The sequence below is a fragment of the Nycticebus coucang genome, chromosome X (assembly GCF_027406575.1).
Source record: "Nycticebus coucang isolate mNycCou1 chromosome X, mNycCou1.pri, whole genome shotgun sequence".
Taxonomy (NCBI): domain Eukaryota; kingdom Metazoa; phylum Chordata; class Mammalia; order Primates; family Lorisidae; genus Nycticebus; species Nycticebus coucang.
In genome coordinates this window covers 54,506,129-54,521,664 of record NC_069804.1, presented here as the reverse complement: position 1 = coordinate 54,521,664, position 15,536 = coordinate 54,506,129, and the positions used below count along the sequence as shown (strand labels likewise).

General features: G+C 49.0%; 1 protein-coding gene across 3 annotated transcripts; it reads right to left on the bottom strand.

Moving 5' to 3' along the window:
* Nucleotides 1-1,139: 1,139 nt before the first annotated feature.
* On the bottom strand, nt 1,140-13,886 carry PORCN (porcupine O-acyltransferase). 3 transcript variants are annotated; one of them, XM_053579287.1, is made up of 14 exons: nt 13,743-13,886; nt 12,875-13,047; nt 11,135-11,327; nt 10,700-10,743; nt 10,147-10,328; nt 9,936-10,066; nt 9,805-9,822; nt 8,323-8,448; nt 8,071-8,171; nt 6,774-6,850; nt 6,624-6,687; nt 6,444-6,529; nt 5,285-5,395; nt 1,140-1,275 (listed from the first exon to the last, which is right to left on the bottom strand). In XM_053579287.1, exons 2-14 carry the CDS (start codon nt 13,008-13,010, stop codon nt 1,174-1,176), a joined length of 1,371 nt encoding a protein of 456 aa, XP_053435262.1. In that variant the 5' UTR covers nt 13,011-13,047; nt 13,743-13,886; the 3' UTR covers nt 1,140-1,173. The 3 variants fall into 3 exon arrangements, with proteins under 3 accessions (XP_053435262.1, XP_053435263.1, XP_053435264.1); XM_053579288.1 differs by lacking the exon at nt 9,805-9,822 and having other exon boundaries at nt 13,743-13,875; XM_053579289.1 differs by lacking the exon at nt 9,805-9,822 and having other exon boundaries at nt 11,135-11,256; nt 13,743-13,841.
* Nucleotides 13,887-15,536: the final 1,650 nt, after the last annotated feature.

The window sequence follows — 15,536 nt, the reverse complement described above, 5'->3', positions numbered from 1 at the left end:
CCCTTTGTGCACAGTTGTAGCCAATGGATTCCCGGTTTCAATTTTCCCCTCCCTCTATCCGTCAGTCACAACGGGGTAATTGTTAAGGTGTGTATCCTCTTCGTCTGCTGGTGACATCAATGTTGTATTGTGTCCACTGAATTCCGCCCTTGTTTTCTAGTCAGTTTCCAGACCAACCTTCAGTCCTAAAGCAAGGAAACTGTTAATATTGCAAGCAGATGTCATCCTATACACTGCAAACCCCACCCCACACTACCTTTCAAGCCCTTCAGGACTCAGAAATTCTCAATCCTAATAGCAGCGGTCTTCCTCACCTCTCCCAACTTCAAGTCAGAAGAACCAATCAGAACCCAGGCCCTGAGTCCTACTGACCAATTGTCATGGAGACCCTCAATCTCCCTATGTCAATTCTAAAGAGCCAACTAGAATGCCATAACCCTTAAGTGGGCACCCAGACCAAGCAGTCAATCAGAATCCAGACCCATCCTAGACCTCTCATCCAATTAGGGTTCACAACCCTACCTCTCTGTCCCAGTCAGAGCAACCAATCAGAATGGGATCATTCAATTTCCCCACCAGTTTGTATCAAGCCTCCCCCTCCACATCCAACTATACAATCTGTCCCTGTCTCACTCATATCAAGCAGGACCAGGACCCTGCCATCTTCGGGCTCAGCACCCACTCATGAACAATCATAAATTAACATAAACCAATCACGGTTTTCTCCCTCTTCATGGTTTCCATCTTCCAAATGCTTATCCACATTGTACCCGCTTCCTCACTCACTCCTAGTCTCCTCTTACCAGTTAAGAAAGAGCCTACTGTACAGTTCCTACTTTTATTTGACAATAACAAACTGTATATAAAAAGGAAAAAGGAAGGCAGGAGGCCCTGTATTTCCCACTTTTGCTTCCTCAAGCATCCTCCACCCCCAGGCTCCAGCAGGGACCACCCTCTTCCCGTCTTATAGTGGGGTGGGGATCAACAGGCATGGAAATGGTGTGTGTGTGTGTGTGTGTGTGTGTACGCGCACGTACGCACGCATATATGTATGGTGGAGTGTTAAGGATGGAGAAGGGTCAAGGGATAGAGAGAGAGCCTTCCCTCATTCCCCATCAGAGCTGGCACCCTGAGAGGGGTCTTGAGGGAGCTGTGAAGGTCCACAGATGTGCCTCAGCCTATGAGGCGGTAGAAGATCCAGCATCCAAAAGTGACCCAGTGACTGGCCCAGCTGAGCTCTGACCACTTGTGGACAGTGTATGCCATGCCGTAGCCCTGTGGGAGAGAAAGAGGTGATGGTCCCACTCAGCAAGGACAAAGAGGGTCTCAGGAAACACCATCCTTTGCACAAGGACATTTCTGTGACTACATGGTAACCCTAGGTGAAGCCTTATAGAAGAGCCTGGGTACATATGAAAAGGTGACTAGATATAGTTTTTGTTTTATTCTTTAAAAATCATTTTTAAAATCAGGACAAGGCAATCCTATTCTCTGAACTATAGTATCCCTTATATATAAAGAGCAACTAGAAAGCAATTTAAAAACAATTGCCAAAGAAGTAGGCCATTCCAGTAAAAGAAAAACAAATGGCTCTTAAACATATGAACATATGTTCAGCCTCATTCATAATCTTCCTCTTACTGAACCAGCAAACATAGCCAGGAACTTTGAGAGGCACTTTGTGTTGGGAGCAATAGGCAAGTTCACACATTGCAGGTGGGAGGGCAAAAAGGTAAACTACTCCATTGAGAATTGGCACTATCAGGAAGAAATTCTATAAATCTGTCTGCACCTATGTGGAGTCACATGGGTCTGAGAGTTCTTGCTGCAGCATACCTTGCAATAGGAAAGGACTGGAAATCACCTGAGTGTCCACCAATACAGGACAAATTAAACTATGTCAGATCCTCACAGTGAAAAAAAAAATGAATGAGAACACTCTATATGTGGAAGAGTTTCAAGAATTGCAGAACAGGGTTCGGCGCCCGTAGCTTAGTGAGTAGGGTGCTGGCCACATATACCAAGGATGGCAGTTTGAGCCCAGCTCGGGCCTGCTAAACAACAATGACAACTGCAACCAAAAAATAGCCAGCCCCAGCTACTCGGGAGCTGAGGCAAGAGAATCACCCAGGAGTTGGAGGTTGCTGGGAGCTGTGATGCCATGGCACTCTACTGAGGGCAACATAATGAGACTCTGTCTCAAAAAAAAAAAAAAAAAAGAGTTGCAGAACAGGCTCAGCGCCCGCAACTCAATGGTTAGGGCACTGGCCATATACACGGAGGCTGGCTGGTTCGAGCCTGGCCCAGGCCAGCTAAACAACAATGACAACTGCAAAAAAAAAAAAAAAAAAAAAAAAAAATAGCCAGGCATTGTGGTGGGTGTCTGTAGTCCCAGCCACTTGGGAGGCTGAGGCAAGAGAATTGCTTACGCCCATGAGATGGAGATTGCTGTGAGCTGTGACGCCATGGCACTCTACTGAGGGTGATATAGTGAGACTGTCTCAAAAAGAAAAAAAAAAAAAGAATTGCAGAACAGGCTCAGCGCCTGTGACTCAGTGGTTAGGGTGCCGGCCACATACACTGGAGCTGGCGGATTCGAACCCAGCCTGGGCCTGCTAAACAAAGATGACAACTGCAACCAAAAAAATAGCTGGGTGTTGTAGCAGGCGCCTGTAGTCCCAGCTAATTGGGAGGCTGAGGCAAGAGAATCGCTTAAGCCCAAAAGTTTGAGGTTGTTGTGAGCTGTGACGCCATGGCACTCTACCGAGGGCAACATAGTGATACTGTCTCAAAAAAAAAATTGCAGAACAAGGGCAGGGGCAGTGGCTCACACCTGTAACACTAGCACTCTGGGAGGCTGAGGCAGGTGGATTGTCTGAGCTCAGGGTTTGAGACCAGTCTGAGCAAGAGTGAAACCTCTTCTCTAAAACTAGCCGGGTGTTGTGGAGGGTGCTTGTAGTCCCAGCTACTTGAGAGGCTGAGGCAAAAGAATCAATCACTTAAGCCCAAGAGTTTGAGGTTGCTATGAGCTGTGACACTATGGCACTCTACTGAGGGTGACATAGTGAGAATCTGTCTCAAAAAAAAAAAAAAAAAGAATTGCAGAACAATGTCATGTGTGCGTTACCTTTAGGGTAAAATCTAGGGTGGTGCATTCAAAATATATATATACATTTTTGGAAGACTTTTTTTTTTTTTTTTTAAGTTTTTGGCCAGGGCTGGGTTTGAACCCGCCACCTCCGGTAAATGGGGCCGATGCCCTACTCCTTTGAGCCACAGGTACTGCCCTCAAAATATATTTTTATATTTGTTTGATATGATTAAATTTTGGAAGGATGTTTTTATAAAATTAATAAAAGTGACTACCTATAAGAGGGCAGGGGGTAAAGTGTGGGTGTTCTACCCTGAATATATTGAATACTGTTTTGTTTTTGACCATGTCATATGCATTAACTATTTTAAAATACCTTAATAGGGCAGCGCCTGTGGCTCAGTGAGTAGGGCGCCGGCCCCATATGCCGAGGGTGGCGGGTTCAAACCCAGCCCCGGCCAAACTGCAACAACAAAAAAAAAATAAAATAAAATACCTTAATAAAAATAAAACAAAAACTTTATTTAAAAAGAAGTGTCCTTGGTGGGGGTGTGGCTCACACCTGTAATCCCAGCACTCTGGAAGGCCAAGGTGGGTGGATTGCCTAAGCTCACAAGTTCAAGACCAGCCTGAACAAGAGCGAGACCCTCTCTCAAAAGATTAGCTGGACGTTGTGATGGGTGCCTGTACTCCCAGCTACTCGGGAGGCTGAGGCAAGTGAATCACTGGAGCCCAGGAGTTTGAGGTTGCTGTGAGCTATGACGTCACAGCACTCTACCCAGGGCGACGAAGTGAAACTTTCTCTAAATAAATAAATAAAAATAGGGCGGCCCCTGTGGCTCAAGGAGTAGGGCGCCGGTCCCATATGCCGGAGGTGGTGGGTTCAAACCCAGCCCCAGCCAAATTAAAAAAAAATAATAATAAAATAAATAAATAAATAAATAAAAATAAAAAGAAGTGTCCAGGCTGGGCGTAGTGGCTCACGTCTATAATCCTAGCACTCTGGGAGAGGCTGAGGTAGGAGGATCCCTTGAACTCAGAGTTCAAGACCAGCCTGAGCAAGAACAAGACCCCATCTCTTCTAAAAATAGAAATATTGCCAGGCACATGGCAGGAGTCTGTAGTCCCAGCTACTCAGGAGAATGAGATAGGAAGATCGCTTCAGCCCAGGAGTCTGAGGTTGCTGTTAGCTAGACTGATCCCGTGGCACTCTAGTTTGGGTAATGGAGTGAGACTCTGTCTCAAAAAAAAAAAAAAAAAATGGCCAAGCACGGTGGCTCATGCCTGCAATCCCAGCACTTTGGGAGGTTCGGGTAGGATGCCAGGAGCTTGAGACCAGCCTGGGCAACAAAATGAGACCCCTGTCATTACAAAAAAAATTTAAAAATTAGCTGGGGTGGTGGTGTATGCCTGCAGTTCTAGGTACTCGGGAGGCTGAGCCAGGAGGAAGGATCGCTTGAGCCCAAGCGTTCAAGGTTACGGTGAGCTAATTATTGCACCACCACACTCCAGTCTGGGCCAGTTAAAAAAAAAAAAAAAAACCCAACAACAACAAAAATCCAAGCAAAACCCCTAATTTTGCACACTCAAACTGAAGAAAAATTAAAAATTGCTTTAATGTCAAAAAACACAGTTTTTTAAAATTAAAAATTAAAAACCTAGCTGAAAGAGAAGCAAAAACTTGGATTCTGCAAGAGCCATATGAATAAACATCATTTAAAAAACTGTTCTTAATTTAAGAAGGAGTAAAATCTGGAATTTGCCTACTTATCATGAACACAGCACATAACATCCCAAATAAAAATTTAAAGTAGCAGGACTCAGAGTTTGCACAATCAACCCGAGCAAAATAAAACTATTTTTAAAAAGTAAGAAATCTTACAAATCTACCTAAACAAAAATGAAATGAAATAATTAACAAAAGGTAAAACTCAGATTTTGTACTCTATTGTTATGAAATGAATTTTATAAGTAAAATAAGTAAACAGATTTTGCACACTCTGCCCAAATAAAAAACCCAACAGGGTGACTCAACTAAAGGGAAAATGGAAAAGGACCGAGGAGCACTGGCTGCATAAGCTAAGAAATGATACGAGGAGCTCATGCCTTGGCCTTCCCACCTTTGTCCTCCCGATTCTTGGGAGCAGAGAGTGCCATCCCTGCCTGACCCCCCAGTCCAGGGCCCCACCTCACCTGCTCCTCTGTGGTGTCATCCACATCGACATCAAACAGGGAGCCCAGGTAGGCCAGGTGGAAGATGGCTAGGGCCCCAAAGAGCAAGTTTAAGGTTCGCACCCCCAGGCCCTGTGGGGGACAGATGGGTACACTTGGCAGCTGGACCTACTCACTGTCCCCCACCTCCACCTGCACAGAGGAGCCCAGGGGGACACAAAAGGCACAATGGGTCCCAGGATTGAGGATGCCCATGGTACCCCCCTGAGACAGGAAAGAGATGGTTCAGGAAGTCTCTTATGGGAGTTCAGAAGTATCCAAGGATGAGGGTGCTGCTCAGAATGAAGGCATCCAAGTTGGGGGAGATGGGAGTCTTTAGGCAGAGGAGGAAAAATGATGGGGCTTTGAGTTGGGGCTTTATGGTGATGAACATAGGTGTTGGATGGGAAACAAATATGAGGTTGAATGTACTTGTTATTGCCAACGTAATGAAAATCACAAAATGAAACCAAATCCCCACTATGACCTAGAGGCCCCATGTCTCCCACCACTCTCCCCCTCACTCCCTCTGCTCAAGGCACAATGGCGTCCTCCCTGTCCGTCAAAGATTTCAGGTCCACTCCCATCTCAGGGTTTTTACACTGGGTGTCCCTTTGCCTGGAATGCTTCTCTCCCCTTCCTCCTTCAGTTAAAGGACTCAAAAGTCACCTCACCAGGGAGGCTTCCTTGATCTTCCTATTTAAAACAGAAAACACCCTCCCCCATAATTCCCACCCCTTTTGTATTTTCTCTGTAGCACTACTCAGAATCTAATGAACTATTATTACGACTTTACTGACTTTTTTTTTAATATTTACTGTCTCCCCAGTTAAAATATCCCCCAGGGCTGGGACTTTGGACTGTTTTGTTCACCACTGTGTCTCTAGCACTTAGAACAATGCCTGGTACCAGCAGGTGCTCAATAAGTGTTCATTGGGGGAAACAACTGCCAGATGTGTATACAGCAGGTGCTTGATAAATGCCTGTTAGGGAAATGGATGTCAGTGAATAGAGGTGAGGTTACAGCCATGGTCAGGCACCAGAAGATGAAGCTGGGCACCCTAAGAGACAAGGTAGAGACAGTAGGAACATTTTTGATGTGGGAGTGTGGGGCATGAGGTTGCCCAGGCTGAACCCTCACCAAGCGATGCCGGTGTGAACAGTCTGGCGGGCACCGCTTTGACAAGACGCAGGCACTGAGGATCCGAGCCAGGCGCTTCCGGAGGACTGGGGTGGTGGGGAGAGGAAAGGGGGGACAAGTTAACCTCGGGGGCTGCTCACCAACCTTCCATCCATCTGCTGGGCTGGGACCTGCACTCACCATGCTCCACATAAGTGATAAACGCCAGGGAGAGTAGTACAGCAGCCAGATGGAAGCTGAAGCCCTGGGGGCCCAGGACAATGAAGTGAGTGAGGAGGCCTTGCCATTCCCGCCCAGCTTCCGCCCTCATCCCTGCTCATCTCTGCTCACGTGCAGGAGGGCGCTGGCTGCATAGGTGACCAGCACAGCTGAGAAGGTCCCCAGGCGGAGTGCATTCTTGAAAACATCTGGAGGGGGAGGAGACACCAGTCAAGATTCTCCAGAGTTTTCCCCTGTCCTTCCTGCAGGGCCTTAGGCAGGATGAAGGTGCCCACAGCCTGCTGAAGCTTCCAAGATAAAGTTCTTAAGATAGCCTCAAACTTCACCTGCCTGAAGCATATCTCCCAATCTTTCCTTTCAATCTGCTCCTCCAACAGTCCCCAAGTTCAATGTCAACTCCATCCTTCCAGTTCCTCAGGGCAATCACCCTTGATCTGCTCTCCTCCCATTCCCTCATGCAAACTCAGCAAATCCTGTCAGTTTCACCTTCAGAATATACCCAAATTCCAACACTCCTCTCCACCACAGCAACCGCCACCACCATCAATGTCCTGGACTATAGCTGCGGCCTCCTTACCACCTCTGTCCTCACCCCTCCCCTCAGTCTGTCCTCACAGCAGCCGGAGGGATCCTCTTACAACCCAAGTCAACTCACAGCCCTGTTCTGCTTGAAGTCCTGCCATGGCCCCTATCTCCCTCTGAGAAAAAGCCAAAGTCCCCTCTGTGGCCCACGGGGCCCTACAGGACCTCTCTGAGCTCACCTCCTAGCAGCGGCCCTGGGCAGCTCCTCACATACTGCCAAGTGCCTGCCTCAGGTCCCTCGCCCTTGCTGTTCCATTTGTTAGACTCCTCCTCCACATATCTGCAGTCCCACTCCCTGTTTTCTTTGGGTCTTTATGCAAATGTCACTGCCTCAGTGAGACTTGCTCTGGCTAATTTATTTAAAATTGCAATACTGGCGGCGCCTGTGGCTCAGAGGAGTAGGCGCCAGCCCCATATGCCGGAGGTGACGGGTTCAAACCCAGCCCTGGCCAAAAACTACAAAAAAAAAAAAAAAATTAAAATTGCAATACAGGCCAAAAAAAAAAAAAGAAAACTGCAAATAAATAAATAAAATTGCAATACCCTCCTCCTCCTATCAACATTCCCAGATCACCTTTAACCACTTTATCATTTTTTTTAGCATAGCACTTACCACCACCTGAGATATTGTGTATTTTTTCTCCCATTTGTTATCTGCTTCCCCTACAAAATTGCAACTCCATAGGGTAATAATTTTGTATTTTGTTTGCCCCTGCTGTATCTTCAGTGTCTAGCATGTAGGAGGTATTCAGTGAATGTTCATTGTACGAATGTGTGGAAAGGCCTGGTTTCCCAGCTCTGCTGGAGCAAGGACTTGGCAACTCACAGTTATTTAGCCAATAGGACATGGGCAGGTTCCAGCTTGTGACAACTTCCACCATTGACCGGGGTAGCTCCACATTCAGTGGCTTGGACACTGTCAGGTCCCTGTGGGCATAAGAGACATGTAAATCCACTTGGGATCTCAACACATCTGACCACCACACTTTTGTCTTGACTGTTTCCTCCTCTGGGAGTGCCCTCCCTCCTCCCTGCAGCTACTCTGGGCCACGCCCTGTGGGGGTCAAGCCCTCCCCACCATTTCAGGTGATCCTTTTCCTCCGTAAAGCCGGCTCCCGCCAATGTGGCCGTGGCCTCAGACAGAAAGCCCACAAAATAGTTGCTGAAGTGGAAGGACACAGCACTCTCATAGGCCCGCAGCCACCTGAGGAAGAAGAAGCAAGGGAGAGGGGGATTGTGCCCAGGCTCCAGCATGACACCCCACCGTGTGTCAGCATCCTTGGCCCAGCCCCCGCTCTGCAGACTCACCTTACCATGGTGCCCCTAAGGCCCCCAGGGGTCAGGAAGGCAGCAGAGGAGAAAGAAAAGAGAGTCAGAGAGGCCCTCGTGGCTGCCTTGAGTTGTTCATAGACAGAAATGTGGCAACAGAGGTAGACTATGACAGTCATATACAGACATCCATCCAGTATCAGGAAGTTAGTTTCATATGGCTCAAATGGATGCATGGGCTGTCTTATAACACGGCACGGCCCTGCAGCCTCACATGGGCAGACTGCCAGATTCAGCCGCCATCAGAGGCTTGGCCTCACTGCCCTGAACCTTCAAATAGCCACCCCACCAGGCACAGATACAACCAGACTCCTAGCCTCGCCAGCACTCTAACCTGACTCAGAAACCAGAAGACAGCTGGAAAACCCTTGATCTGGGCACAAAGACCATCAAACATCCTGCCATGTACACATGCTCATCCTGCCAGCTCTCATACAGACATTGTCAAAACCAGGCAGCATTCTGCACTAAAAAAAGCATAGCCTCGGAGGTTAGGCCTGGGATTAATGCCTGGCTGCCTATCTGTGTGACACTGGTCAAGTCATTTGACCTTATGGAGAGTCATTCAGCATCAGACCTAGTCAGCAGCCAAGCAGTGGAGTGAAGGTCATATCAGAGAGCCAGATCAAATCCTGTAGTCAAACCATAGGTGTCAGGCTCAGGCACGCTGTCAGTCACGACCCCTTAGCTAGACAACACTAAGCAGTCAGAGAAGGCAGACACACAGGCAGAAGCCATCACAGAGAGGCACACTACACACTCCAATCACACCCATTCCTGGCCAAAGTTGTGGATAATCCTTAATCATCAACACAGAGTTATCTTATCCAATGACAGCCATATACCCCATCATTGACAGTGACACAGCCAGCCAGAACTCAGTCTCACATTTAAGGAGTTAGTGGCCAACAGATGAACAACCCATACATACTCCTAGCCCGAGTCACAGACAGGCTAGAGTCACCAACCAATACACACTTGTCATTCTCCATTACAGTCATGTAACTTTGTTTCTAAGGGTGACACACCTGAACAAGTGGACAGCTAGACACACGGTATGTGTTGGAGTGTCAGTTATGCACAGAGCCCAGAGCCAGGCTTAGTCAAACAGACAGCACAGTCTCTGTCTAGTCGCAGAGCAGACAGTCTGACAGACTCAGACTCACAGACCCCATGCCCTCTTCCCCCATCGGCCCCACTCCACTCGCCCTCAGTACCTGCCCTCATTTACCTGGCTTTGCGTTTCTTGCTGTAGTAACAGAAGACAGATAGAAGCATTAAGACAGGCTCAGAGCTGGGGAGACCCCAGGTCCCTACCCAACCCCCTCACTGCTGGGCAGGGGGCTTGAAGGCTGTGCTCACTTGCGAAGGAGGCGGTCACCATCAAGGGGGATGAAGTATGGAAAGAGGTAGGGGCCCACACAAGTGGACAGCACAAGGCACAGCAGGGCCAGCACCAGGCTCCGGGCCACCTTCTGCAGCCATCGGCGGCTCTATGGGGATGAAGGCTCCATGAGCACTGCCCTGTGGCAGCTCCCACAGACCCTGGCCACCTGTCCACCCAGGACCTCACCAGTGGGCGGCCATGGACAGCCTGTAGGTAGCTGTGGAAGGATATCCAGGGTCCAAAGACGATGGTGCCCACGAAGTAGAGGTAGCCCATGAACTCCACTGGTGAGGGCACTGCACCCACCTCGCCCCGGTCCAGATCAAATCCCAGAGACACCGCCTTCATGGCCACGATCATCTGGGCCCCTATGTGTGGTGCCCATGATGAAGTGAACCGGTAAAGAGCAGGTCAGCATGGGGGGAAGAGGCACACCAGGTGACAGGTGGTAGGAAAAGGGAGTATAAGGATGGATAGGTGGACACAGGGTCAGATAGGCAGGTGTGCAAATGAGCCTAAAACAGAGAGAGTCAGGCACATACATGAAATGGGACAGATGGACTTGGGGAGAAATGCATGGTGGAAAGATACACAGACTCAAGGGGAATGTGGGGCCTGCATGTCCACTGGTGTGGGTGGATAAGGGAAGAGGTGAGGGGGAAGACACAGGGTAGGGGCAGTTAAGAGATGTGGAGTGGGCAGGAGGGCTGGGGCAGGTAAGAGGGACAGGGCTACCTACCTCGCATCTTGTGCCATGTCACAGTGTCCACCATATGCATCTCACTGAGGAAAAAAGATTCTGGTCTTGGCCCCATGATCCCACAGCCTCAAGACCACAGAGGGTGGATATTCAGATGCCAAGAGGGCTCTGCCTTCCCCTAAACTATACAATCTCATGGAGAAATAATCCTCTTAGGCTCTTCCCTCAAGAGGGAGCCCATCACAAACTGTCCTGTACAGTGTTGTGAGAGGGTAAGTCTCCCCAATTCCCTTCTTCAGTAATATTCCACGCCCTTCCTGTTCTGTGCCTCCTCATAGGGGAACAGTTCTCCCAGCTTCCCTTCTTTCTCCTGGGAATCTCACACTCTCCCTGTCTTGAACAAGCTCATTAGAGATCTTGGGGACCCACCCACCCTTCCACCAACAGTTCGAGGATGAGGACACACACTCATACCCCATGAGTAGGTAGATGAGGATGGTGACGGAGAGGAAGACGCCGCGGTGGGAGGAATGTCGGCACAGGAACAGCACGAGGTAGCACAGGAGGCTGAGCAGCACGACCCAAACCATGTGCAGCTGGAAGAAGTGGTAGAGGCTGAAGAACCCGCCTGCCACGGTGCTTGCATGCTTCAGGTAGGATGGTAACCCTTTGGGTGAGAGGAAGAGAGAGAGAGAAAGAAAGAAAGAAAGAAAGAAAGGGAGGGGGAAGAGAGAGAGAGAACAAGAAAGGGAAGGTTGGTGGGCTGGTAGGAAGAGGAGGATGACCTGGGCAGAGGACATAGCCTGGGCAAAGGTTGGAACGTGGTAAGATTGGAGGGAGCCCAAAGCATGTGTTAGGGAGCTGGAGAGGGTGGCACAGCCCGGGTTTAAGGAAAAGAAACATCTAAAAAGGACATTTTGGGGATCCTAGAAGAAATTCAAATATCAATTTATGTTGGATAATATTATTGCATCCATATCCAATTTCTTTGGAGGGCAATGGTTGACACTGGTTGTGGGGAAGCATATCCTTGTTCTTGGGGGCCACACACTGAAGGATTGGGATGAAGTTTCATGATGTAAGCAGGTTATTCAAGTGATTCAGCAAGATAATAGATAGGAAGATAGATAGGTAGAGTGAGCTGATGTGGCAAGATGTTGATAGGTGAAGAATCTGGTGATGCATATATATATGGGTGTTTATTATACTATTTCAACTTTTCAGTATCATTGAAAAAATTCAAAATAATAAACCTGGGAAAAAATAAAACATCCGTTTAAAATAAAAGAAAAAGAAGAAAGTGTAGAACCTTTGAATCTCTGATTTCTAGAAATCTAAGCATCTTATAGAATCTTGGAGACTTGGAATCTTTTTTATTTGTATTTATTTATTTATTTTTGAGACAGAGTCTCACTCTGTTGCTCAGGCTAGAGTGCTGTGGCATCAGCCTAACTCACAGTAACTTCAAACTCCCAGATTCAAACGATCCTCCTGCTTCACTCAGTCGTCTGAGAAGCTGGGACTATAGGCACCTGCCACAATACTTGTGGGCTATTTTTTTTCTATTTTTAGTAGATACAGGGTCTTGCTCAGGCTGATCTTGAACTCCTGAACTCAAGTGGTCCTCCTCCTGCCTCAGCCTCCCAGAGCGCTAGGATTATAGGCGTGAGCCGCTGCGCCTGGCCAAAGACTTGGATTCTTATCAGTTAGATACAAGCCTGCAATGATTGTGAAAACATTACAGAATCCTAGAATCCAGAAATCCCACCATGGCCTGATTACAGAAATCCAGAATGCCAACACTTTAGAAGCCTAGTATGTGAGAATTTCAACTTGTCAGACTCTCCAAACCCTGTAACCACAGTACTTGGGGATTCCATAACCTGGTGACATCAGCTTTCCAAAATCTTATAACCTTAGGACATACAGACATTTCAGGATGAATCTCAAGATCCAATAACTTCAGCTTTTCATTATCCCAGAACCCAGGGATACCGAAAGGCATGGCTCAGCACGGCAGGATGTGGCTTGATGTGGGCGGCAGGGCATAGTAGGATGTGGTGTGGTGGAATGGGTCTTGGCCTGGTGGGACTAGACATGTTGAGGCTTGGCTTGGCATGGCAGGATGTGTCAGGGTAAGGTGTGGTTTGGTATGGATGAACATAGCTGTATGATATGGCCTGGTATGGGGGCACATGTGTGACAGGCACTTACCGAGCCTCCAGAGGAGGCGGCAGGCGAGGCAGATGGCAAGGAGCAGCCAAATCTGGTCAAGGCCCTGCTGGGCAGTAGGTAGAAGACAGCCCTGCAGTAGCTGCTGGAAAAATTCCTGGCGGCTGAAGGTGGCCATTGTGGACCCCCACGGATGGTTAGACAGATGGATAGATCTGCCAAAGAGAGGACACAGAGGGAGCGGGTGTCCGTGGAGCAGACCTGCTCAAGGGATGGACTTGAGCACTAGGATTTTGTTTTGGGGCTGCCCAACCCTTGTAGAGACATGGCACTGGGGCTCTGGGGGAGAGTGTGAGCTTCAGGTTCATCAGACTGAGCCGCCAACGGTGTGTGCACGGGTATTCTGTATGCACACACATAGCCTGTGACCTGCAGTGAATAAAAGACCTCTCTGTCTTGAATGCTGTGAACAGTCCGGTCCGATGGTGGTCGAATGGTAATACATTTTAGGCTCCCACATTTTAGGCTCCCGTATCAAATGGAGATGGGAGGGGGTGAGGTGTGGGGGCAGATCCCTGGTTTCCAAGGTAGAGTCGCTCTGCAAGGAGGCAGAGAGGGGGATTCTGTGACACTTGGGGGCCGTGTGCATCTCTCCTTGTATGGATAGGGAGGGTGTCCTGTATCCTACGCGCGCCCCATCTCACCTCCGCACAGCGAGAGGCCGCCAACAAAGTCCTGTCCAGGTCCGAGGGCTGCAGGGAGATGCAGGTGGTGGTGGGGGACACAGCAGAAGCAAGCGTCGGAAAGGTGATGGGGAGGGGGTTCCCAGGACCCGCGCTACAGATCCGCTCCGGGAGGGCGGCTCAGAGATGGGAGCTGGGGAGCTGTGTGCGCACTACTGGTGACTTACCTGGCTGGAAGGAAGACGTGGTCCCGGGGACCGGGGACGCGCTGCCGCCGCCACCGTCGCCGCCTCCTCCTGGCAGCCTCCCCCGCAGGCCGCAAGGCCGGGACCTGCAGCGGCTCCCAGGGCGGCGCGGCGAGAGCGGGCCCTTTAAATCCCGGGGAGGCCCGGTTGCTGGCTCCGCCAATGGGAGAGCGAGAGGGGGCGGGGACCGGGAGGAGGGGAGCGCAAGGATCGAGCGAAGGAGGAGCGGCGGGCTCCAGGGGAGCGGGGCGCGGGAGGACGTCGGCGCGCCCGACGTTCGCGCCCACACCTCTCCCGCCTGTAGCCTTCCCAGACTTGGAGCATTGGCATCTTGAGGTTTTCTGGCCGTCTGCGAACGAAGTTCCGAATGGCCAAATTTCTAATCTTTGGGAGCTGAGATGGGAAAGATAGGGGAGCAAGGATGGAAAGCCCCTGCTCCCCCACATGCTCACCCGTGCACGTCCTCTCGAGCAGTAGTGTCCTCGTCTCACAGATGGGAAACAAACCTAGGTCTCTCCTTCTCCATCCTTTAACGGATTCGAAGGAATTTCCAACCCTCCCTACCCCCGGGGACTGGCTAGGAACATTTATAAGTAATGACCGTGTCACCTAGGAGCACGAATTAGGCGCCTGTGCTTCCCTCTACGGACTAACTGTGAGCACTTGACTTACGGTTGAGAACTGATTTGCTTGCTTAATTCCCCCACTGGACTCGACCTTGCATTGAAGGTGACCCCAGCGATTTGCAAGTGTTCCCTGTGAACTGGTAGGAGGCTAGTACGGAGCACTTATACAGGGAGCATTTATAAAGCATTTTCAGTGGCCCCAACAAAGATCTGTACTGTGCTCCAGCTGTATCAACACTAAGCATATATGCAGCACTTGCTGCCTACCTACCCTACCCTGAAGCTTCTGGGCATTCCACTTTGTCTGCAGGCTAACAAAGGACCTATTTCTTTTCAAAGAAGGATCTATTTTTCCAAAGGAGTATTTACTGGATACTTACTGCATGCTTAGCTATGATGTAGAAGGGAGAAGGAAGCCCAGGTCCAGCTGGACCCCACCCTGACTTGGGCAGCCAAGGAAAACAGGTTCTAATCAGATTAATGCCTGTTTGTATGGAGCTGGGCAAGTCATGTTCACTCATCCATATTCCACGTCCCTTTCTGTTAAACAAAAGAGTGGGATTAGCAGTTCTTTTCCTGGAACCACCAGTGGTAATTGAAGAGAATTGTATGAGTGTCCTCTCTCTTTTTTTTCCGTTTTTGTTTTTGTTTTTGATACAGCATCTTGCTCTGTTCCCCAGGCTAGAGTACAGTGGCATCATCATAGCTCATTGCAACCTCAAACTCTTGGGCTAAAGCGGTCCTCTTGCCCCGGGCTCCAGAGTATCTGGGACTACAGGTGAGGGCCACCACATCTGGCTGATTTTCCCTTTTTTTTTTTGTAGAGATGGAATCTGGCTCAGGCTGGTCTCAAACTCTTGGCCTCAAGCGATCCTCCTGCCTCAGCCTCTCAAAGTGCTAGGATTAGAGGCATGAGCCACCATGTTCAGCCTCCTCCTCTCTTTTTACAACAAAGTTTAACATGAAGTTAAATGGAGTTAAAGCTCATAATTAATATCCATGTATTACAAAAGAAAATTATTTAACGAAGTAAAAAATATATATGTGTATAACGAATAATTGCATAGGCCAGATGCCCAAATATCAATTCCTTTCCTTAATAACAGAATATGAGCCACACATTTTATGAATTAAATTTTGTTTTTTTTTT

Coding starts and splice junctions, on each gene's coding strand:
- PORCN (XM_053579287.1), bottom strand. CDS start 13,010: ATGGCCACCTTCAGCCGCCAGGAATTTTTCCAGCAGCTACTGCAGGGC. Junction 10,067..10,146: donor CTGTCCATGGCCGCCCACTG/GTGAGGTCCTGG, acceptor TCATCCCCATAG/AGCCGCCGATGGCTGCAGAA. Junction 6,688..6,773: donor CAGCCAGCGCCCTCCTGCAC/GTGAGCAGAGAT, acceptor CTGGGCCCCCAG/GGCTTCAGCTTCCATCTGGC.